At 33.6% G+C, this 24,766-nt stretch overlaps 1 protein-coding gene across 22 annotated transcripts in view; it reads left to right on the top strand.

Moving 5' to 3' along the window:
- The window catches only part of Dlg2 (discs large MAGUK scaffold protein 2), a 1,969,681-nt gene that overhangs the window by 1,214,647 nt on the left and 730,268 nt on the right, over positions 1 to 24,766 (top strand). For 5 of the 22 annotated variants that reach the window (XM_040285037.2, XM_040285036.2, XM_040285032.2 and 2 more), the window contains exon 1: positions 10,392 to 10,907. The exons of the other annotated variants lie outside the window; for them this stretch is intronic. In XM_040285037.2, the coding sequence (XP_040140971.2) occupies positions 10,599 to 10,907 (309 nt within the window). In that variant the 5' untranslated portion in view covers positions 10,392 to 10,598. Of the gene's footprint in view, positions 1 to 10,391; positions 10,908 to 24,766 lie in introns of those variants that run through there. 22 annotated transcript variants of the gene reach the window in all.

The following is a 24,766-nucleotide window of genomic DNA, read 5'->3' as shown; positions in this document are numbered from 1 at the left end:
GCATAGCTTATAATGCTGCAGGAAAGATAGATGTGTACACATATAACTATAAAACTCAACTTAACTTGACAAGTCCAATCACAGAAGATCCCACACATTGTCCCGGTACATTTCCATTTTGTCACTCAGCATACTTGTTTATTCTAGATCTTTCTGCTCCACTAAAATTTTATCCTGTCTATAGTTTACTAATTTATCGCTAGCCTGGTTCTTTGTACAGAATAGATACTTAACAAATATATGTTGAGTGAAATGAATAAATGCAAAAGCGAAATAATATGGAATCACAAAGGAACAGATGATTAATTAAATGTGAATTCAAAATGTACTGGCCAAAGCAAAGCCAATTAGGTAAAACTTTATTAAAATGTCAAGCCCCCAAGGAAAAGAGATCATTTAGTTGGAAGAAAGTCTGTCATTTCTTTTAAACCATACCTCTGCCTGTAGGCCAATCCACAGATAAATTATCTCTTGACAAGTCAGAATCTGGCTTATTTTTAACCCAGAAGGATTTTTAACCTTTCTGGTAAATTTAGAAAATATCCATTACAAATCATTCATCATGACACTAAGGGCTTGTAAAATTAACGTATGGTTTCCTCTCAAAATCTAAATGAAACAGATCTCAACTATTCTAGAGCTCTGTTTTAAGGGGCTTCAGTGGTATGTGCAAGATTATCCCATATTCAGAGAAGTGACCATTTATATACTTGTATTCATTCCTTTTTTTCTTTCTTTCTTTTTCTTTTTTTTTTTTTTTTTTTTTTTTTTTGGTGGTGCTGGGATTGAATCCAGGGCCTTGCATATGCTAGGCAAGCTCTCTACCACTGAGCCACACCCCCGGCCCTGTTTATCTTTTTAAAGAAATTTCTTTCCTTAGCTTATGATTGTTTTCTCATTTCTTTTCTTCCTACTTGTCTCCCTCCTTCCCTTCCTTTCTCTTCCACTTCTCCTTCTCTCGTGATCTATTTTTTAGTTATGATTCACTATCATAATGTTATTTTTGTACATCTCATTATTCATGCATTTCTCCCTTTTGCAACTTAGCACAGGGGAAAGCGTGTGCCTGTGCCCTTCCTGGGTCCCCCCACACTCTCCCACACTACCTTGTTTGCTCCTGGCAACCCAGAAAGTGTCAATTGGAAGAGTGGAGAAATAGACACCTGGAAAGAACCCACCCAGGAAGTTATATGCATTAGGTCCCAAAAGCATGGTCAAGAGGCTCTGCTGGCCCTTTTAAATCAATGCAATTTGAATATTCAAATTGACTTTCAAGTTGCTTAAAGTTCAGACAAGAGTATATTGATGACTCATCCACAAAGCTCAGTATTTAGGGCTACCTACCATTCTTGTGTTGAAAAATAAAGAAGAAATTAAAGTGCAAAAGTAAAAAAACAAACAAGCTATAATTACAAAAATGTAAATAGTTCAACATAAAAAGATGTAATTTGTGAAAACAATAATAAAGTGTGGGGGTGGAGTAAAACAGCACTTATATTCCTCACAAGAGAGATATATTCAGAGAAATGTGTCATTCAATCATTTAATCATAGTGCAAACAGAGTGAACTTCCACTAAAATGGCTATGACATCTCTAGGCAGTATAATCACACAGGATCAGTGTCCTATAAGTAGTCTGTCATTTATTGAAATGTCATTATACAGGGCATGGCTATATTTATGTGCAATAGAAGTTAAGTTGTTATCAGCTTAAATTGGATTGTTATAATTACAAGATGTTTTATGTATGTTTTATGTATACAGGTATGCATGAGTGCACGTACACACACACACACACACACACACACACAACCACACAACCACACAACCTATAGTAGAAGATACACAAAAATGAGAAAGGAATCAGCAAATATGACAACAAAAACACTCAGTGAGGGGCTGGAATTGTGGCTCAGCTATAGAGTTCTTGTCATGCACGTGTGAGGCACTGGGTTCAATCCTCAGCACCACATAAAAATAAATTAATAAAATAAAGATATTTGTCCATCTATAGTTAAACAACAACAACAAAAGAAACCAATCAGTGAAACATAAAGGAAGATAACAAGAAAGAAAAACTGGGATAAAAAGCTACAAGACAGAAAACCATTAACAAATGGTAATAGTAAGTCCTTTCCTATTAATAATTAGATTAAATGTAAATGGATTAAACTTCCCAATAGAAAGATACAAGGTGGCTGAATGGATTTGAAAAGCAACATTCAATTGTGTGAAAGGATAAGAAAAGATAGTCCTTGAAAACATAAGCAAAGAAATGCAGTGGTGACCATGATTGTAGTTGAGAAAATAGGCTGTAAGTAAAATTTTGTCAAGATACAGTGAGGATATTAAATAGTGATAAAAGATTCAACTCAGCAAGAAAGTATAAAAATCATAAGTATATAAATACTTAACATCAGAGTACTCAAATACATGAAGCAAGCAATAACAGAACTGAAGGGAGAAATAGCAATATTATTTAATAATAATACTAGAAGATTTCAATACCACATTTTCAATAGTGTATATAACATGAAGAAAAAAGATCAATAAGAAAACAGAGGACCTGAACAATACTATAGGCCTATTGAACCAACAAGTATAAACAGTATATTTCACAAAACAGTAGCCCTCTAGCACACACAAGACATTTTGCAGGAGAGGTCAAATGTTAGGTTACAAAAACAGCTTAAGCAAATTTAAGAAAAGTGAAATCATACCAAGTATATCTTTGGTCACAATGTAATAAAACAAGAAATTAATGCCAGAAGAAAACTCAAAATGCATAAATGGGTGCAAATTAAATAGCATAATTTTTGGGGGGGAGGGTGTACTGATAATTTATCTCAGATGCACTCAACCACTGACCCTCATCCCCAGTCTATTTTGTATTATACTTAGAGACAGGTCTCACTGAGATGCTTAGCAACTTACTTTTGCTGAGGCTGGCTTTGAACTCAAGTTCCTTCTGCCTCAGCCTCCTAAAATCCTAGGATTACAAAGGTGTGCCACCACACCTGACTAAATAGTCTTAAAGCATGATCTTAAAAAAATCAATATATCAAACAAGACATCAAAAAAGAAATTAGAAAATATATTCAAGCAAATAAAAAATACAAAATATCAAAACATATGTGATACAGCAAAAATAGTCTGAAAAAGAAAATTCATAGTGAGAATACCTATAACTAAAAAGATGAAAGAACACAAGTATACAATTTAATCTTCTACCTCAAGGAAATAGAAAAAGAACTACATCTAAGATTAGCAGAAATAAAGGAATAATTACACTTAGAACATAAATTTTTTAAAAAACATAGAAAAACAATATAAAAATATAAAACTTTTTAATATTTATTTTTTTCGTTGTAGTTGGACACAATACCTTTATTTTTATGTGGTATATATATTTATATATGTATTTTAATGTGGTGTATATATTTATATATTTATTTATTTTTATGTGGTGTGTATATATATATATACACACACACACATATATGCATATGTGAGTGTGTGTGTGTATGTATTTATTCAAATGACCTTCAACAAGAGTATGAAGACTACATGTGGGGAATGATTGTCTTCAATACTGTTGGGAAAACAGGGTATCTACAACCAAAAAAAAAAAAAAGGCAATTGAAGCATTATCTTATACACAAAAAATAAACTCAAATAGATTAAAGATTTAAAGGTCAGGCCTAAAACTATAAGTCTCTTAGGTGAAAATAAAAGGGAAAAGCTTCATGACATTGGTTTTGACAATTATTTCTTGGATATTATATCAACACAGGCATTGAAACCAAATGTAGACAAGTGAAATTACATCAATCTGATCTTTGTATAGCATAGGAAATAATCAAGAGAATAATAACATATATTAGTTATCTTTCTATTATTAAAACAGATACCTAATTTAGTTATAAAAACAAAGTTTTATTTTGGCTCCCAGTTTTGGAGGTCCTAGCCCATGTTCTGTTGGCCCAGTTATTTTGAGCTTCTAGTGAGGCAGCTCATCAGAACAAGAATATGTGGCTAAGAAAAACTGCCTACCTGAGGCCAGGTAATATAAAGGAAGGAAGAGAAAAGGATCAGGGTCCCACAGTCCCTTTTGGAAACATGCTGTCCATAACCTGAAGACCTCCCTCCTGATCTCATCTCTTAAAGTTTCCACCAACTGCCAATACCACCACCCTGGGGATTACACCTGTAACAACTAGGCTCGGTGGAGACATTCAAGATTCTAACTACAGCAAAGGGCAGCTTGTAGCATGAAAGAAAATATTTGCAAGCCATGTATCTAATAAGGGCCAAATATCTGATAACATCCAAAATATGATGTACTTCTACAACACAGTAACAAAATAATAACAATAATGATAATAACCCAATTGAAAAAGAGCAAAGAATCTGAATGGACATTTTGCCAAAGAGGATGTAAAAATGTCCAATATAGATGAAAAGATGCTAAATATCACTAATCATCTGAAAAATGAAAATTAAATCCAAAGTGTAGTAGTATCATTTCATACCTGTTTTAATGATAGTTATCATAAAAAAATAGAAAATATCAAATGTCATTGGAAATGTAGAAAAAAAACTGGAACCCTTATGCTGTTAGTAGGAATGTAGAATGGATCAGTTATTATAAAACAATATGAAGGTTTCTCAGAAAAATTTAAAATAGAGTTTCTGCATTATCTAGCAATCAAACTTTGTGTATATCCGAAAAGATAAAGGCATGGAGATACCTCTTATGCCTCCCTACCAGTCAAGTTACAAAGTTAAAAAAGAAGTAAGCAGAATTATTACCATAATGAGTAGCTTCAGATTTTTAAAAATTATGGTAAAAAATAAAACATGAGTTCTATTCTCCTGAATTTCTAAGGGTACAGTATAGCACTGTAAACCAAAAACACAGGTTGTATAACAAGTCTCAAATTTATTCAAATTGCATGATCAAAACTCTATACTTATTTAATAATGACCCCCAAACTCTTCTCCTGTTTCTCAGACCCTGAAAACCAACATCCTACTTTCTGTTTCTCTGAGTTTGACTTCTTTAGATATTTCTTATATGCAGAATAATGCAGTATATATCCTTCTGTAATTGCTTATTTTTCTTTGTATAAAGTCTTCAAGAGTCACTTTCTTTGTATGGTTAACATTACATTGCTTAAAATTACCACATTTTGTTTATCCATTCATCTTTGATGGACGTCTAGGTTGTTTCCACCTCTTGGCTATTGTAAATAATGCTCAATAAACATAGGAGTATAAATATACCTTCCGGATTCTAATTTCGATTATTTTGAATAAGTAACTCAAAGTATGATTGCTGGATAATGTGGAAGTTCTACTTTGAATTTTTTTGAGAAAATTTCCTATTGTTTTTCAAGAAACTGATCCATTTTACATTCCTATCAACCCCATAAGGGTTCCACATTAAATGCTGCATTGAGGTGGTAACCAGAAGAGCTCACTGTTATTTTGTTTTCGAGATCAAAGTGCTCATTTATTCATTTTACACTTTACACTTAGAGCACAGACCAGAATACCTATGTTGGTCTGATCACTGTAAGATTCTTTTGTCTTTTTTCTCACATGATTTATTTTAATAAATATTAAATAGTTACTTTATGCTGAGTTGTGAGGATGCAGGTGTGTAAAAGAGAGTCCTCGATCTACTGGTGATTACTTACATTCCATTTTGAGGAGGGCACAAAACAAGATGATAAAAGTAAGATGATAATCCTTCTTTTAAATACAATTATGATAAGTGTTGTCATAGAGAAGCACAGGTGCTGAGTATTTGATTGCAGAATGACATGACCTATCCTGGAGGAGGGGGCCAGTGTTCATGGGATGCCTTATTGGAGAGATGACATTTGGGTCTGAGTTCTGGAGGACAGGAAGTACCCCAGAATTTCTGAATAGAGGAGGCTTAGGGACGGAAATATGGTTGAAAAAAAGTATTGGAGCCTTATTTTGGAACTGTGTTGCACAGTAAGGTCATTCTAATTCATAGATTATGTTGTATGATTAGGGTGACATTTGGCAGGTTGTTTCTTAATGCATCCTACAGAAAAAAAAAGTAGGAATCAGTTAGAAAAGGGTAGAGTAAGAAAAGGGCTTAATACTCAGTGTCAACAAAGAGGAAATGTGTGCAGGTATTTAGGGCCTGTGTGGTTGGAGGGCACCAGGGGTATTTGGTGAACAAGGCCAGTGAAAGTGGCAGGGGCCAGGGCACAACTAAGAACCATGCAAGCCATTGTAAAGATGGTGCAACCTGTATAGATAAAGATCCCAAGAAATTATTCACAGGTATTAGGCAGAGCAAGACTATCACAATGGTATCTTAGGAGTAGCTCTGTAAACTGTATGAGAAGAACAAATTAAGAATGAATGTCAGAGACCAATTAAGAAGCTGTTTCACCAGTTCTATAGAGAAACAATGCTAACATAGAGTAGAATGGTTGTCATGGTGATTGTGAGAAATAAACAGATATAAAAGATATTTACATAGACAAGTATATAGATATTGTAGAATGCAACTTAATATGCTAAGAGAAATCTGTAAATCTCACAGAAGATGTGACAGTTCAATCTCGAAAGACGAGAACAAATTTCTTATAATAGTGTATTTCAATACTTAGATTCAATATTAAAATATGAATCTAAAAATCATATTAAAAAATCATAAATAATTTTTACCTTTTTACCAGTGTTTTTTTCAGAGTCCTTAAGAAATATCACAGTATTCTGATTTCTATAATAGTGTTACTAAGTGCATTGAATATTATAAAACTACATTTCCTGAAAATTATTTTACAGTTTCTTATCATTAATTCTGATTAACCCCCTCCCCAGTAATACCCATCCAAATCGAGTATATTAGTAATAATGTAAGACATTTTAAAACTTTTTTCCAATTCCTATTAAATTGTCTCTCTGTATCATTGGGCATATATCCTTTCACACTGAATTCCTACTTATTTTATCACTTTATTTCTCATAAAATGTATGACTTAAATTGGTTTAAGCAGTTTAGAAATGATATTAGAGTCTAAAATATTTTAAATATTCTTGTTCTCTCATTTTGAAAGATAAATGTGTTTATACCTGGAGATTTCTAGGCCAAATCATTGTAGAAGATTATCAATTCATTTCATTTATAAAACTTCTAGTTTTTTTTCATTTTTCAAATCAGGGAAAATTGTATCTAATGTGTCATAGCATTCCGTGATTAGTTAATATATTAAGGGCTTTTGCTTCTCTGTCATCCTTTAGCAAGCACTTAGCTCTTCTTTTGTAATTAATATTTTCATTTCCCATATGCATAAAGTGCCCAGAGGAAATTTTATCTTGAAAAAATTCTGCATAGTGTTCTAATGCAGTACAATTTATTTGGAAATCATGTTTGTTATTTATTTCTATTAAGAAAATCAAGCTAGGAGATTATTTTTAAACTCTTGCTTTACAAAGTAGTTGTTCTATGGAGTCAGTGAGGTCAAACAGAGTTCAATAAGATATATCTTGTCTAGGCATTGGCCTGTGCACCATCTGCCCCTGTTAATCACAGTGATCAGAAGGATGTGTACTCATACACTGCTAATTCTTGTTTTACCAGAATTTCATGTCATCTCATGATCATTACAGTTGTCCAATTACAGTTGACCAAATTGGATTATTGTTAATTAGTGAGTCTGTTTCATAGTAAAGAGGACTGGTTGGACATACTTATCTGTTTAAGTGGTCTGTCTTCAGACTTAGAAAGCCAAATGTCCTGTTTGCAAAAAAAAATCTTGTTGTGGGAGGAAAAGACAGAAGATTGAAATTACATGTATGAATAGTGAATTAATAATTCCAATGTGGTCTTAGTATGCTGAATGAAATTTTGTTATGATCTTAAATATCTTTAGAGGAAAGCAACATTGGACATGCAACATGATATTTTTATATACAAAGAAATTACAAGATAACATTATGAAAACAGAAATCCCAGGGCCCTTATAATGGGAAGAAATAATTCATTCCAAGCAACCCATTCCTAACAGATTTAGGTGTCTGTGAAGAGTTATAATATCTCAAGTAAGCCAAGAAATCTTCTCTGTCTTGCCGCAAGCTGCACACACCATTACAAATTTGTGATGGATGGATACTGACTGACTTCTATGCTGATGGATTCTCATACTTTAGAAGCAAATGGGTGCGAACAGGTCATGTGTTCTCTGAAAATGCCAATGGGCCTTTGAGCAATGATATCTGTCTGAAAAACTAGAGAAGTTATCAATGGTTAGATAAGATTAGAGAGAGCCAAATTATCAGTTCCTGACATTCTCATTTGGGAGTGATGGCATTACTATAACCCGTCAGGTCCTAGTATAGAGTCATGCGTCATGGTGACACCAGACAAGTCTGAAGCTCTCTAGGGCTTTATCTGACCCAAAAGTTCTTTCAGGCGTTATCTCTTGATCCAGAATAAAGAAGGCAGAGAAACACAGAGACAGACAAAGGATCTTCTGCCCTCTTCCCACTGAGTACCATATGATCTATTTACCTCAATTTTACTGTCTTTAGGGATGGATCCTGAAGCCAGGGTTTGATTTCAGGTTTTGATTTTTTCAGGAGGAAAAACCATTAATGCTGTTATTATTTCTGCCCAATAATTCAAGTCTTTGTATTTTTTTTTCCCCTGGAAAAATTCCTTAACAAGAGCACTGTCTCAAAACCAGCAATGAAGTTAACCTTAAACAAATAGTTTATTTCTGGAGCATTACTATATTAAGTATTATTACAAAAAATCTTAATTATCTCCTTCATTCCTTTACCCTATCCTTCCATTTATACAGCCACACAACCGTCCATTCATCTATGCCAAAACAAACAAACAAAAATGTACTTATTGCCTGCTATGTGCTGGGCAGTATGTTAGGTACTTGGGGAGAACTGGTCAATAACACAAATAAGGGCTTCCCTTTAAACTTGAATATGTGGGTCACTATTATGCGACAGAGGAGCTTTGAATGTTGCCAGGCATAGTACTTATGTCAGACTCTCTTGTAGAATTTTGAAAAGAACTTTTTTGTATAAATATGTGGAAAAAGAGGTTTCTGCTCTTTCAGGATTTTAAAATATAGCAATGATTTATCCAGGGTATCCTGGTGTTGAAATGTAGAACCTTTTAATGGTCCTGGGCCCTGCAGTAAGCACCTCGCCAACTTAGGCATGGATGAGATCTCCACTGCCCCAACACCTGGTTGATTCACTGAGAAGGTGAATCTGATGGAATCAGATTGTCAATATTTAAAATAATTATATTATGGATTCTGTCATTTTGCTCCTGTATGCCATGTTGATGGCAACTGGCTTTTCAATCAAACCAATGTTATTTCTTTAGGAATATGTGATAAGGATATTTTGGCAATAGATATGGAAAGTTTTAAACAGAATAAAAATTCTAAGCGTGGTCAGGCTTAGCCTTTTCTTTTACTGCAAGCACCATGAATGGAATCAGCAAGCATGCTAAAATTTTAAAACAATCATGTTCTCTTTGGAAGGCAATTGTTATAAATTGGATGGATTTCACTCTTTTTTCAGTGTAAGATTTTGAAAATTCTGTCTTTGGAAACGAAAATACTGCATGGATGGGTTGGATACATCGTTCACTTTAAAATGCAGACTCTGTGGTGAATGTATTTGTTGTGGTAAAGTATTTGAAAGGAAATCCTCAGAATAATTTGGGGTAAGGAAAAACACTGTTTTAAAATAAGCCAACCCACCAGTTTTGAAACTTGAAAATTGCCTTATTTTGAAAGAGAAAGAATTAATAATTGTTCAGAGCATAAAGAATATATGTTAGGATTATAATGTATAATCATGGTTTAAAACAAATTAAACTTCCTAATTTTAAAGGACTCTAGTACAATGTTGTGACCTTGATAAATTTTCAAAATAAATTGATTTTTTTAGAGTTAATATCGATTCTCTTATTTAATTATCTCCTGATTTTGTTTCATGTCTTAGCAAATCTCTCTCCAGATAGATGATTCCTATAAATGTTGAAAATTCCCTTTACAGTGTAACTTTTCCATCATTTAAAATAACTTATACTGTAGCATTTCAGCTTAGATGCATCTTTTCTGGAAATGGTTCTGTTACTCTGATAAGAAGTTCCCTTTCCTAAGGTTTGTATTTTGTGTGGGGATCAGGGAGGAGAGAGGGAAAAGCCAGAATGCCAAATTATGAGTATTCTTTACTGTGGGGCTCCATCCAAAAAGGGTTTGTAACACAGTGTACAGTCTTGTAGCCCAGCTGTGTGGAGCATTGATTGCTTCTGCCTAGAGCAGGGATACTGTCAAGTTGCTCTGTGAGTTGAGTCATCTATTGACAAAGAGCTACCAGCCCGCAGATAATGCTGTGCGGAGCTGCTCGCTGCTCCCTCTGCTCCCACGATGCACTGCTTATAGCAGCTGTCAAAGATACTGAGGGATTCACGGGGGAAAAAGACTTTTACTACTGCCTGGAAGAAAGGGGTGTGAGGGAGGAGACATTTCTGTACAGAGCTGACCAAAGGAAAGAGTAGGCATCAGTGCAGTATGAATGCATACCTCACCAAGCAACACAGCTGCAGCCGGGGGTCCGATGGCATGGATGCCGGCAGGAGCGCGCCCACACTGATCAGGGATGCCCACTGCGCCTGTGGCTGGCAGAGGAGCCCTCAGGGGCTCGGGTACAGTTCTCAGACCATGCCCTCCTCAGGAACTGGGGGCCCAGCTTCAAACAGGACCAAGCTGGTCACCTTGTGGGACAGTGTGCGGAAAAGCCCCCACAAGACGAGCACCAAGGGCAAAGGGACTTGTGGGCAGCATTGTACCTGCCCACATGGTTGGTTCAGCCCGGCACAGGTGAGCCTTTTCCTTGTGACTTTCCCCTGAGAATGATAAGAAAGTTGTGTAAAGTCAGAGTGGTTTGGAAACTTTACCGAGTCCTCCTTGCTGACTGGGTATGCCTGTTTGGAAAATGTTAGGCCAGAAAAGAAAAAAAAAAAAAAGAACTGTCATTTCCTCACGTGTTTCAGGGCTTATACCTCTGGGTGGTCTGTGGTAGTCTAGGGATGCTGTGCTCAGTTTCTTTCAGTGACTCTTCCCCAAGTTCCACTTCTCTAGTCCTCCGATGATCTTACTATTCTACATCAGAGATTTAATTGCACTTTTACTTCTAATCATGGTTAACTTTTCTGTTTATTTGACTTTTAAAATTCTTGTCAAGGAATAGAGAAAAATGGATTTTAATCACTTTCTATCTCTTTAAAGATAAAAGAATGTTTATTTCTTCTGCTCTGAAAAACAGTGATTTGAAGTATGATATTCTGTTTCTACTGTTGTAATACTGTATACCTTTTCAGTTGTGGAGAATGAAATTTGTTTGCATTAAATAATTAGTTTTACAAATGAAAGGAATAATTTGGAGGAAGATATAGGATAATTACACTTAGAATAAAATAATGAAACATTCCATTTATTCAGAGAAGCAATAAGGTTATTTATATTAAAAACTATAACTCTCTTTCTGATAATGCATTTCTGAAGCAGATGTGCATAATTTGACTCCTAATATATTCTTACCCCCCAAACTACTAAAATTTTCCCAGCAATAAAATTGGCTTATTTTTTTCTGCTTCCATCCAAAGAAGAGAAAACAACTTTCTGCAAATGCTACAAAATATAAATAAAATGCACCTGTAGTCACTTTTATAAATATAGAACAATGACTCTTTTTAAATAATCATTGAAAAGAAAAGATCTGTGTTTGCAGAAAAATATCTCAATTTCAATATTGTTAACATAACTGAGAATGGGTATTGGTCCTGAATAAAGTGTAATGATCTGAGAGGTATAGAGGATGGTTTAATTTTAATAATAGGTTTTAAAAAGTACTTCCAAGAATGTCACATATCATTAGCTCTTAAAGATATAGTTACAAATATGTTACCATGTATATGGCTTTGATGCATTGGCATGAAATTATAAGCTTTTCTTAGAGAGAGAGAGCATCTCAGTATCTTGATTTATAAACTACTTCAGCTTGAAATGGAGACTAACATTTAGGAATGCAGTTATTTTTTAAAGTTACCATGAATTTCTAACTGAATAAATAGTCTTGGCAATTGTAAAAAAAATCTATATCCTCATTAACAAATGTATTCATTTAAAATTATTTAACATATCTCTTTATCTTATGTTAAATTCCAATAGCTCACTTACTTGACAATATCTAGCTATTTATGCACAATTTAGAGAAGGCAAACTTGCTTCGATGTTGGAATTCTTTTTAGCTGAGTTATAATATACTTTTCATAAATGATAATTTTCTTTAGTGATAATTTCCCACCCCAAAGTATCTAATACTGCATTGTAATAACATACTCTAAAAATCTTGATTCATTTTTAAACTGAGGGAAACTTCAGCCTTTCTTAGTTTTTAACAGTCTCCTAGTTGACTGAAATTACTTGTCATTTAATGCTTTAAAAATTGAAATAAACTCAGTACTGATAGAGATCTAGTGTAACTTAAGAAGACAATAAATTTAGGCAGCCTGGTCTCTCTTTTCTCTTTGTATATACATTTCTAAACATTTTCTCTCTCATTCACATATACTTTATTATTGCCTGGGAAGAATAGTGACCCCAAATATTGGAACTATGAGCCAATAACATTTAGAGTTTTCTATACTGTGATATTCTTCCTTCATCTGAACCTTCTACCCTTAATCATCTTGGATCTATAAAAGTGCTATGGTAGATTGATCAGTCTATTTCTTACCTCTCTTTGTATCTATTTAATTATATTGTGTTGTATAATTTTAATGTTTATACACATATATATTCATATATTTTAATATATTTATTAAAATATCTCTATAATACTAACTTTTAGGTATTTTGAGGTATTATACTTGTAAATATATATGCATATATTAACATATGTACATATAAGTATATATATAAATGCATATAATACACAAATGAAAATTAAATTTTTATATTATTCCTAGTTTTTCACTGTGAAAATACTAATTTATTTTCCCAAAGAATCCTTCATTCTCTTCATGGAAAATATACTTCCACATAAAGGTATTTCTTTTCTTCTGGTAGGAGAGCTCAAAAATACTAATATATATGTTATTTGTTATATATACATATGTATTCATTCACATTTACATCTATAGAATATTTTAATTACACTTAAATGTCTAAGTATTACATGTTCATGTATACTATCACAAATCAAGAATGTGTGTCTGTATCTATTAAAACTGAATCCGTTTTAAGAATTTTATAATGCTATTTTTACCCCTTAATTTCACATATATTCTGAAAAATATTATAAACCAAGGAGAGGCGCTAGTGGTACTAAACATTGGAATTCTCAATAAAGTGGAAAGAAGTATTGTGCATGTTTTAGAATAGCCCAGAGATGCTCATGTGGTGCAGAGTGTGCCTAAGGGAGGTTAAGTGACTGGGAGCTGAGATCTTGCCCTTGGAGATATTTGCTGTAATACGTAGAAATCAGCAATGTTATTTCTGACAGATATAATAGAGGGCCATGGTAATAATCTGAGTTCCTCCCAAGGCTCTCTGCCAAGCTGCTGTTATCTGCGGTGCTGTGTACTAACAGTTTTCTGTCTTTATGTTGTTCCTCAGCAGGTCTAAAAAAATAGCTTCTCCAATACATTTTCAATTTCATTTGGATCTGTAGAATTAATAGGTAAGGAAGTGAAAATAGAAGCACCCAGAAGTGAGTTCTATAATGTACATCTAGGGTATTAATGTTGGCCTTGGGAAGAAATGTGGCCCGTGTTGCTTACGTGGCATTTCTTCTCAATGCAGACTTAACTTCTGGAGGCCAGATACACCAATGAAGACTTGGTGATCAGAGTTCTATGCATTTGTTTTTCACTCATTCACCAATTCATTTTTCACGTTTTATTGTCTATTATTCAGCTATCATATACTGAGCGCCTATTATGTACCTCCCTGCCATGCTATGTTGCTATAATTGTCAAGAAAGTAGACATTGTCCCTACCACTATGAAGCTTACACCCTGCAATGGTGTAGATAACATTTAGTAAATGCATCATGATCTATGCACGATTATATCTTCATAATCACATCTTGGAAGTTCCAGGGAGTGCTGAGGATACCACAGTAAATGTATATTTAGGATACAGAGGGACCACAGAGAAGTAAAAGGCAAGATACTTTTCAGAAAAGACATTTCATCGTTATGCCCAAGTTTTCTGTTTTGTAAAGTGTGATAAAAATAGTACCTACCTCACAGTTTTCTGGTGAGGAATTATTAATACAATGCATGTAAAACACTTTAACCACAGAGTTTTCATATAGAAGGGGCACATTATTTATGGAATGAATGAGTGAATAATAGTCCATAATAAGTGTTGTCTATTATTAACCTATTCCTTAATTCACTATTCCTGACTGGCTGGGAAAAGAACAGAAATGAATCAGTGAAATCTTCATAGTGGTGATGATTGTTGGACTGAATTGGATTGAATCATGAAAAAAAAAATTGAATGCTTATTAAGTGCTTAAAAAGAGGCAAACTTTTTAGTAGAAATATAATAGGAAAAAGGCATATATTATCCCAGTGCCTGTGTAGAACTGCCCATAATTCTATCTGCCCAGAATATTGAATCCTGGAGGACAGGCTAATCAAGACAGGAACCTGGAGGACTTCATGGAGACAGGTCACAACTTAGTGGGCCTTAACCAGAACTCCGCTGAGTCTGTAGCACAGAGCCACTGCAGGATTTGAGTGCCTGCTCTGTCACTCTCTATGTGTTATATTTCATGATCAATGAAACCCTCTGGTCCTCAGTTTCTCTAAACTTATTGGTTTTCCTTAGGTGAACCCCAAATATCTTCCAGTATTAATATTCTGTGATACCCATTAATTAATGCAAAGTACTTTGGACAAGATTTATGTTAGTGCCAGACAATCCTAACTTTGAACTTACCAACTCTGTGTGACTTCATTTCTTTGCACTTCATCTAAGCCTTAATTTTCTCCTCTTTTAACATTTGGGATAAGAAAGTCATGTTTCAGGGAAATGTAGTAAGAATTGAAAATATTCTATATAAAAACCCCAGAATGGCACTTAGAACATATTTTTCCAGCACATGATATTTGTTATTATCAGAGATGTCCAAATTGTGTTTTTAATGTGAAGAACTTATTATCCAGCAAATTAGTTACCAGACTTGTGCTATTTCATTAGAATTTCTAGTTTGCTCATCAAAAATTTTTTTTAATGTCTTTCTTATAATGATGAAGGTTAAGCTAGGCAACTGTCCAGAAACTTTTGGCATAGTACCATATAATGCTGATGCTGGCTTGACTTTTTATCCTTCAGGGTTCTCAGAGATTTACAACTACACATGCACGAATACATGTGTGTGTGCATGCACACACACACACACTATCACATAAATTGGATTGTACTGATGAAGTAGGATTCCCATAAGCTTACATTTAGAAGTAAAGGGATGTTGAAAGATTTTCCAATAACAACCTGTGAGAACAATCACATGTAAAGTATTCAGCCAACCTCTGTAAATATCCCCGAACAGTTTTCTTACAACAATTTTAGAAAAAGCAGTTTGCAGCAACCTGAGTGTAGAAGACTTTTTAGTCAAAAAAATAGGGTTGTCCTAGGCTGAAATCTTAAGCTCAGTTTTGCCCAGCCAAAAATAATCTGACATCTTGTTTTAACTCTATGCTTGCTTTTTTAACTGATTCCTTCCAGAAAGCCAGTGCCTAAACAAGGAAGAATGACATTTTTTTAGATTCTGGAAAACACTAGCTACCCTGGGTGAGGGTAACGAAAGTTCCAGAAAGAATTAAATTTCTAGGCATTCTTGTGGTGGACCTGAAGCCACTCAGCTAACACTCTTGGCACCCGTATTACTGTATGCTGACAACAGCAAAGTGTTTCCTCTAGGGCAGAACAAGGAGATGCAAAGCATAGAGAAAAGAAGAGCAAAGGTGGCTGACTGTTTACTGAATACTCAGGATGACTGCAATGCTGAGGCACTGTTCTACAGGCTTTAACTTAGTCATTTCTTTGAATTCTCCCAATAACTCTATCAGATATAGAAACTGAAGCTAATAGTAACTTGTTCATGATCATGCAACTGAAAAGGGCAAAACTAGATTCAAATGTAAGTGCATATGTCTCCTTTATTCTTTTCACCACATCTTATAAGAGGGTTGTATTAAGGAACACTTTGAGGTAGAATGTGCACATGCACACACACACACACTAGAGACCTCTATAATTTTCTAATTTAACAGGAATTTCCTTAAGAGATTGAATTATTTTACATGGTTGAGAGGAATGTCACCCCATTGCAGAAATCCTAGATTTCCCCATTCTGCATCATTTTCTAGTCTCAGAAATCCTGAGGGAATTGAGCCCTTGAAGATCCCTTCCCTCTCTCATCAAGGTTAAGAACCATACTGATTTGGAACGGTTGGTTAATTCTTATTAACACCAATGTCACAATAAAAATACTTGCTTTTTAGATCTCATAGTCTGCAAAATTTGCAGATGTGTTTAATTTTACAACATTTACGGTAAAGAATTGGAATCCATGTATTTTAAACAAAATAAATTACAAGTGAATGTGCAGTACAGGGACATTGTCTTTCTTTAGTCCAAGAGCATTGTCTCACATTGATGATGTTTGTGAATCTCATGAATGTGTTTCATCTACTGATGTATTTATCATGCTAATAGCCAAATACATCCCTTTAATATCACTTTTTCCATTGTCCATTTTCCTCTGTTTTAGTAATATTGTTTGATGTTACAAATGTAGCCCACATCTTGCTTTTTTCTGTTCTATTCTCTACTTTGTTCTATTCTTTTTAATTTCAAAAAGAGATCTAGATATTTTATAATTATGTCAGAATTGCATGATCACTTAGTGGTCATTTAGTATATTTCCCAAAGGAAAAACTGAAGCCTGTCAAAGTTAAGAAACTTACTCAAGGCTATTTAGATTGTGGCAGAATTGGTTTCTGACTTCAAACTCAGACTTGAGTTCTTTTCATTCTTCCTAATTGTCCTCCCTTTCTTGTCCCTATGTGCTCATTTTCATGAAGAGTGATTACTGACAAATTATTAAGCTCTGTCCCCAAAGGCAGGAGGCAGGAGAGCTACTAGAAAGCATTTTAGGAAGGTAGGGAAATACTTAAATATTTATAATGATTGGAAATTGATAATATCATTTAAAGGCAGGGACCAGTTATACGAAATGAGCTGTAAAGTACAGAACGGTTCTCCACAACAAAGAATTACTCTAGACACACACTACAACTTTTAACATCACACTGGACATTCGTGAAGATTAAATCCAGATACCCTTCAATAGATGAATAGATAAAGAAACTGTGGTATATATACCCAATGGAATATTTCTCAACATTAAAAGAGAATAAAATCATGGTATTTGCAGGTAAATGGATAGAGTTGGAGAATATCATGCTAAGCCAAGTAAGCCAATCCAAAAAAAACCAAAGCTTGAATGTTCACTCTGATAAGTGGATGCTGATCTATAATGCTGGGGCGGGGCATGGGAAAAATGGAGGAACTTTAATGGGTAAAGAGATGGGTAGAGAGGGGGAATGGTGGCAGGAAAGATGGTGGAATGAAATGGGCATCATTACCCAAGTACATGTATGAATGTGTCATATATACATAAGTAAAACAAATAAATTAATTAATTAAAAAATGAGCTAACAACCGAACCTAAAATCAAACTGAGTTTCCCAAACAAATAAACAATGTTTAGGATAACATATTCATCATTTTAAGTACTTATCATTTCTTTGTAGTGAGAACATTTAAAGTGCATTCTTTTAGTTATTTTGAAATAATCAATATATTTTTATCTATAGTCACCAGTTGATGGGGAGGGAGAGATATGATAAAAGGATCTAGAACCAAATATTTTAAATTGGTAGAAACATGGAAGGTAGAGATCTCATCAAATTTCATTAATAAATTAATTTTTTAAAGTTTAAAGCACAATGACTTCTTTTTTAATTGATTTTTAAAAATATATGAGCAGAATGCATTAAAATTCTTATTACACATATACAGCACAAACATGTTAATAATCATCACCATTTTAACTCATAATTTGACTAAAAATAAATTAAAATCCTATAAAGCAAAAAAAAAGTTTATAGCACAATAGAAATCTATTTTGCAAAAATTACTTACCATTATATTAGAAGATTCTGTTGTTTTCATTATTACTCTGATATTGTCCCAGAGGTTGTCCACACTCATCTTCTCTATAAGCTCCTGAGTTTACTGGGTTCATATTATATCTATCATTCCTATATTATACCAAAGGATTGAATTTTAAAGTAGTAGATAGGTAACTCCAAACATGGATATATAGAGAATAGGTAGAGAATTAGATGATTCCTAGCCAGCTCTAGATAACCCAATGTCATGTCTTGATTTTTTATCTTATTTGGTACCAAGGATTGGAAACCACGGGTTCTTAACCACTGAGACACATCCCCAGTCATTTTTATTTTTATAATTTTGAGACAGAGTCTTCCAAAGTTGCTTAGGGCTTCACTAAGTTGCTGAGGCTGGCCTTGAACTTTCGATCCTTCAGCCTCCTCTGTGCCTGGAATTACAGGCAAGCACCACAGCACCCAGTTATTTACTTTTGACTTATTTTAATAGATACATAAAATTAAAAAATTGCACATATTTGTAAAATACCATGTAATATTTCAGAGTATGTGTGTTTGTGTATGTATTTAATGGTTAAATCAGGGTGAATTTATATATTTCCTCAAACAAAAGTCATATATAAAACAAGGAATTATCTTGACACTGAACTTCAAAATAAGGCCCAGTTTATTTGTAAGAATACGGCACCCCTTCCTACTTTCTCTGTATCAATTATCTGTAGTTTTTCTTAATAAATTATCTATATTTCACTAAAGTAGCTTCCTTTAATCTCTTAATATGTAACAATGGTCTGGTAGTACTTGTTTTAATACTAATTTTTAATCCAGAATCTATAAATTAATTGCTCTTTCATCTTCTTGTGCTTCTTGTAAGAAATGGTAAGTGGTCTCTTTCTTCTATTTAAATCCAAATTTATTCACTATCAGAACATGAGAGCAATTTAGCTATTGTATTACATCATCTACCATAGTTGACCTCACAGATTACCATAGTAAAAATACATTATTTTAATCTAATGTAGTTCCTTTTTATTTCTTGTTATTTCACTTAAGGCACTATATAGGTGTTGCTAGCAGTATTAACTGTGAATATCATTTTGGATGGAGAAAGAGAGTCTTACAAAACATTTATTATAAAATGGGAAAGTGGTCAGTTAGAACTGAACATTGGTTCAGATTTTTGGCATTATTGTGTATTGTTATGTGTGTGTTTTTAGCTTGCCTTTTATCTAGACCAGGAGTCAGCAAACTGCAGCCTGCTGACCAGTTCCAGTCTGCTGTTTGAGCACAACCTACCTGAGTTTAATTTATCCTTGTTTCACCAGTGCCCAGCACATACCAGTAGGTCAATAAAATGTTCTTGATTTCCAAATGAATATTAATACCAGCCTTGTATAAAAAGACATTTAATCAGTTTTGAATTTGTTATCATTACTACTAATTATGCAGATCAAGAGTGACATCTTCTATTCCCATGGGAGTTCTCTTAAATAACAAGCATATTGTAAAAATTTTTTGTTTACGGACTTATTGTTTTATTGTGTTTTTAAATTTGTTTAGTTTTTAATTTCATTCAGATACTTATTCTATTATGTGGTCCTGTTCAAACGTTGGATCACTGTTTGGAAATTAGTTTCTACATTCAAGTGGGTCATGCTATTTCAACCTGAGAGGCAATCAGACAAAAAACTCTTTTCTTACAGTTTCATTTTCTAATTTAGGAATCACTTGTTCTCTGGAAGGTTGAAATAATGTCATGAAATATTATTTTATAATTAGTTTCTGTACACTGTATTGTAAACTGCAATTTTTCTGCACCATTTTCATGGTTAAATAAAAGTTTTCAGAGTATAAAGGTTAACATCACTGCATTCAAAATCCATGTTGAACCCATTTGCACTTTAGTTAGTAGTCCACCTTGATTATTTAAAGCTATTATTGTTGCTCATCCATGATTTAATTTTATTTAAACCAATTTTATATACCAATTTTTAAAATTGGTCATGTTTACACATAGATCTTTCATTTCTTTGATCTATTTTAATAATTCTCTGTCACAAATTATTGCACTAAATTACAATTTTTTATTCTCCATTTCCAATTCCAAGTTTTATATTTTAAATAAAAATAAAAATAAAAACTAAGTGAATAATCGTAAGTCCTCTAAATTTAAGTATGAGCATTTTTACGAACTTAAAAATAATTTCATTAATGAATTTTAGATGAGGAAATAATGTAAACTTATGATAAAAGTATTAAAAACTTAATATGTTAGGATAAAAACTAAAAATCACTGTAATGCCACCTGGAGTTAACCATTGTTAACAATTTGATATATTTTTATTCCTTATGTCGCTTCATGTGTGTCTTCGTACAAAAATATGTTTTTGACATATACTTACAAATATAGCTAAATATAGAGTATAGATTTTATTTGTCAATTGAGAAATTAATAATATAAAACTATCACTTTTTAAAATTAACATCATCTGGTAAACATTTCCCTGTTAGTAAAAATTCTTTTGTTGGCACAATTTTTAATAACTGCCAAAATTCAGTTTTCTACCAAAACCCATATTGTTGGACATTTGGGTTATCTGGTTGTTTTTAAATCACCATATACAACATGCATTAAACATTGGTATATATGAACTTTTTGCCACATTTCTCATGAGGATCCATTTTCATAAAAATAAACAGAGTGAAAGTGTATGAAATTTCAAAGCTAATAATAGTTACCTAGTCAATCAGTCAATATTCTCTTTAACAACTTGTTGTCGAACCATCCCCACCTACCAAAATGCTGTGTGAATCAATTGGGATATAATGGAAAACGAGAGACTGATTCTTGTCCCATAGAGTTAGAGTTAATTGCCAAATTGTTTCTAAGAGGCTTTTTGCCAATTTATAACTGACCCTCCCCTACCACATTCTGGATACATAGGAACATTTCTTTCCTTCTGCACTCTTATGTTTTTACCTTTGTAAAATCCTGTACGAATTTGGTAGCTTAGAAATTTCATGCCATTGAAATCTTAATTTGCTTTTACTTTTTGATGAAGAAGAATACTTTTCTTGTAATTGTCACTAATCGTAATACTTTATGATGTCTTCTATAATATCTCCCACAATAGTAATACCCACTTGTATTACAAGTTGAATATTTTCAACTCAATAGGCTTAATTTGTTAACTAGATGGGTGGTAAGAAGTACAGATGAATACAAGGATAGATGGCTGTTTGTATGAATGGATGGGTATTAGACAGATATGCAAATAGGAGAGTAGTTGAGTAGTTCCTGTTTAAAGGTCCAGGTAAGGGAAATTTCCACCTGCACTAAATATAGCAGGGCAGTACTTACCATCTTCATGAGTGATCTACGTCTTTGTCTTTCCTGTCACTGTAACACCTTTTCCTTCTGCCTGTTTTCTGGAAAGAAAAGAGCTGACTGCTCTTCTTTTTACTCTGATGTAGGTGAGCAAACTTGAATTGAGTGACAGATAGAAGATAATTAGTACAACAGACAGAAGTAGATAGGCTGTCTTCTTATGGGTGGAGAGTCTCTAAGGAGTGAAATAGGGTTATTAAATTGACAGTAAGAGTGAGGAGGAGGAATGCTCGATCTAACTCATGAGATGGGAAAGGAGAAAAATATCATGGAAATTTCCTGTCTATTTATTATGTTTACTTATGGATAAGAATTTTACAGAATTGGTATGTGGACATATTCAAGGATGAGTTTGGGTTCACAAGTCTTAAAAATGAACAAAGTCTATCCCTAATGAATAGAACTATAATATTTTATGGCATTGAACTTTATCCCTTAAAACACATTTTTCTGATGTCAATATTGAGAATAAAACTAATGGATATCCTTTTATCAAAGTTGGATACTCTCTGGCTGTTCTGAGGTAAAGTAAAACCGACAAATCAGCAATGTAAGAGTCTGATTTCTAGGACAAGAAAGAACATAATTTTTCAGAGGACTGAATGGAAAGAGATAGTTAAATGGGTTGAAAAATTACATATATATATATTTGAGGACAGAGATTCTTCTGAGTTTATAAATGAGCTCAACATAATTAGAAGTTCCTTGTAAACGTGTAATTACTATTTTTTCCTATAATTGATTAAAAAACAAGTATAACAAGTGATACTCTGATTGCCATGGCTCTGTGTGGTTCTCTTGGTGCTTTCTGCCTGTTTTCATCACCCTCACCCTGTCCCACCTGACGCTGAACTTAAACCTATTTCACAGTAACCTCAGTTTGCCCAGTCAGAAATCAATTCTAGCACCTTTCTACTCCCAGAATCCTCAAGAAATAATTGTTCACTAATTTATATAGAATTAATCTCTAAAGGACTGGGGTTGTGGCTCAGTGGTAGAACACTTGCCAGACATGTGTAAAGCATTAGGTTCAATCCTCAGCACCACATAAAAATAAATAAAAATAAAACAAGGGTAATTTGTACATCTACAACTAAAAAAAATTAAAAAGAATTGAATCTCTGAGAATCTCAAAAATTTTCCTTTTTATGTTTCTACTCTACTTTTTAGTTATGTATTATCATTGCCATAAGCTATTTGCAATAGCCACTAGCCTCTAGAACCCTTCAATCCATTCTGAATGTTGTTGCCAAATTTGTTGTTTAGGCATATGTTTTTTTCCTCATTTAACATTCAGTTCTATTCATATCATTTACTGAATTAAATGATTTAAAAACTCCAAAGTATTTAAAATAGCCCTTCCTTTCAAGTATGATGTGACTTCTGGAGAAGGAAAGTATGTCTGCAAATGTTAATGAATGGTCTGTTTTGGAGTAAACATGATAAGCAGCTGTTTCTTCTATATTATAGGATTTTTTTTTTCAGAGTCCTTGGGGGTTTATATCTCCTAGAGTTGGGAAGAGTAATGGGATGTTTCTTAAATATGTGCCATGAAATCTTTTTCCATGAATGTTTATTTATGAGCATATCATGGAAAATAGGTGACCAAACACTAATTTACTAAAAACTGGATTCCCTAGCAGAACATTCAAAGTTGTCTTCATTTTGGTTCCAATCTGCATTTTCAGTCCTCATTCCAGTCACTCTTATTGTGTTTGGGTCACACTCAGTCACTCTCTGTTCCCTGGTTCCCTGCATTTACCCTGCATTCTCCTGCCAAATCTTCACTCATGTTTCTATCTATAATGACATTCTGTGTTCCTGGGTTTGGTAGAATGTCATTAATCATTCAAGCATCATCTCTAACACTGTCTATTATGAGGTCTTCCTTTCTCTGTGCTGCACAGAACGTAGCACTGGCTCCAGGTTTTCACTTAGCATTGTACTCAACTCACATGTTTACTTCATCTAGCACATTAGAAGTTTTCTGAGAATACAAACCTACCTTATCAGTTTTTGTGTCTTTAGTGCTAGGATATAAGCTGACAATTAGTAAACGATTGAAAGAATGATATTGTTCAAAATTGGTTAAGAGGGGAATAGCACTGTATTAGGCAAGGCAAGCTATGAAGAGACTTGTTAATATGGTGAAATCTGAACCTTGAAAGCCCAAGTAATAATTCTGATCATTTTCCAGGAGAATTAGGAACCAAGAAAATTGACTCAGACTAGCTAAAATATAAATTATATCAAAGTATGTAAAAATCATTTATTTAAGTGGAAAATATAACTGTTGCATGAATGGAGACACCCATGTTCATAAAATTCATTTGCTAATTCAGTCCTAAAGACTTTTTGATTATACATTATGTGCTATTATATGTTCTAATAACTTGAAAATATAGCAATAAATGCAGCAGGCATTCTGGCAGAGAATTTCATAAAATTAACAAAAAATATTATTTTAGATAGTGATGCACTATTAAAAAATAGAACATTCAGTGGTAAAGTACTTGCCTAGTGCATAGAAGGCCCTGGATTCAATCCTCAGCACACACACACACAAACAAAAGAAAGAAAAAAAGAGAAAACAACAAATACAGTAGAGCAATGTGATACAGAGAAGAGGTTGGAGGTGTTTGTTTGGTTAGACTTTAATTGGAAGGAAGGAATTAATGAAGAGGAGATTGTTGAGTTGATACTTGAAGGATAAAAGAAAGGAGGTAACTTATGACAACCCTTGGGTGACATTACAGACACAATGGTATGTCAAAGACCCAAAAGTTGGAGAAAGTTTCATATGCTTTTGCAGTAAAAGGAGAGTAATAGGGAGAAGAGAAAGAATGAAGAAGAGCAGGAATAGAGGTTGGAGAGTTTGGTATGGCAGGTTCACAAAGAATTTAGAGGCCACAGGAAGGAGCCTATATTACTTTATCTAAAGTAAATTGAGAAGCTGTTGGACTACTTTAAGGACATGATGTGATCTAATGTATATAATGATAAAGTTTTTGGGAGGCAAGAATGGAAAGAGAGAGACTAGTTAGAATGCTGTTTAGTAGTTCTCTTAAGAAATA

This window comes from Ictidomys tridecemlineatus, chromosome 4 (assembly GCF_052094955.1).
Source record: "Ictidomys tridecemlineatus isolate mIctTri1 chromosome 4, mIctTri1.hap1, whole genome shotgun sequence".
Taxonomy (NCBI): Eukaryota; Metazoa; Chordata; class Mammalia; order Rodentia; family Sciuridae; genus Ictidomys; species Ictidomys tridecemlineatus.
Note: the sequence above shows the minus strand (reverse complement) of the source record. Positions and strands in the feature narration are given on the sequence as shown.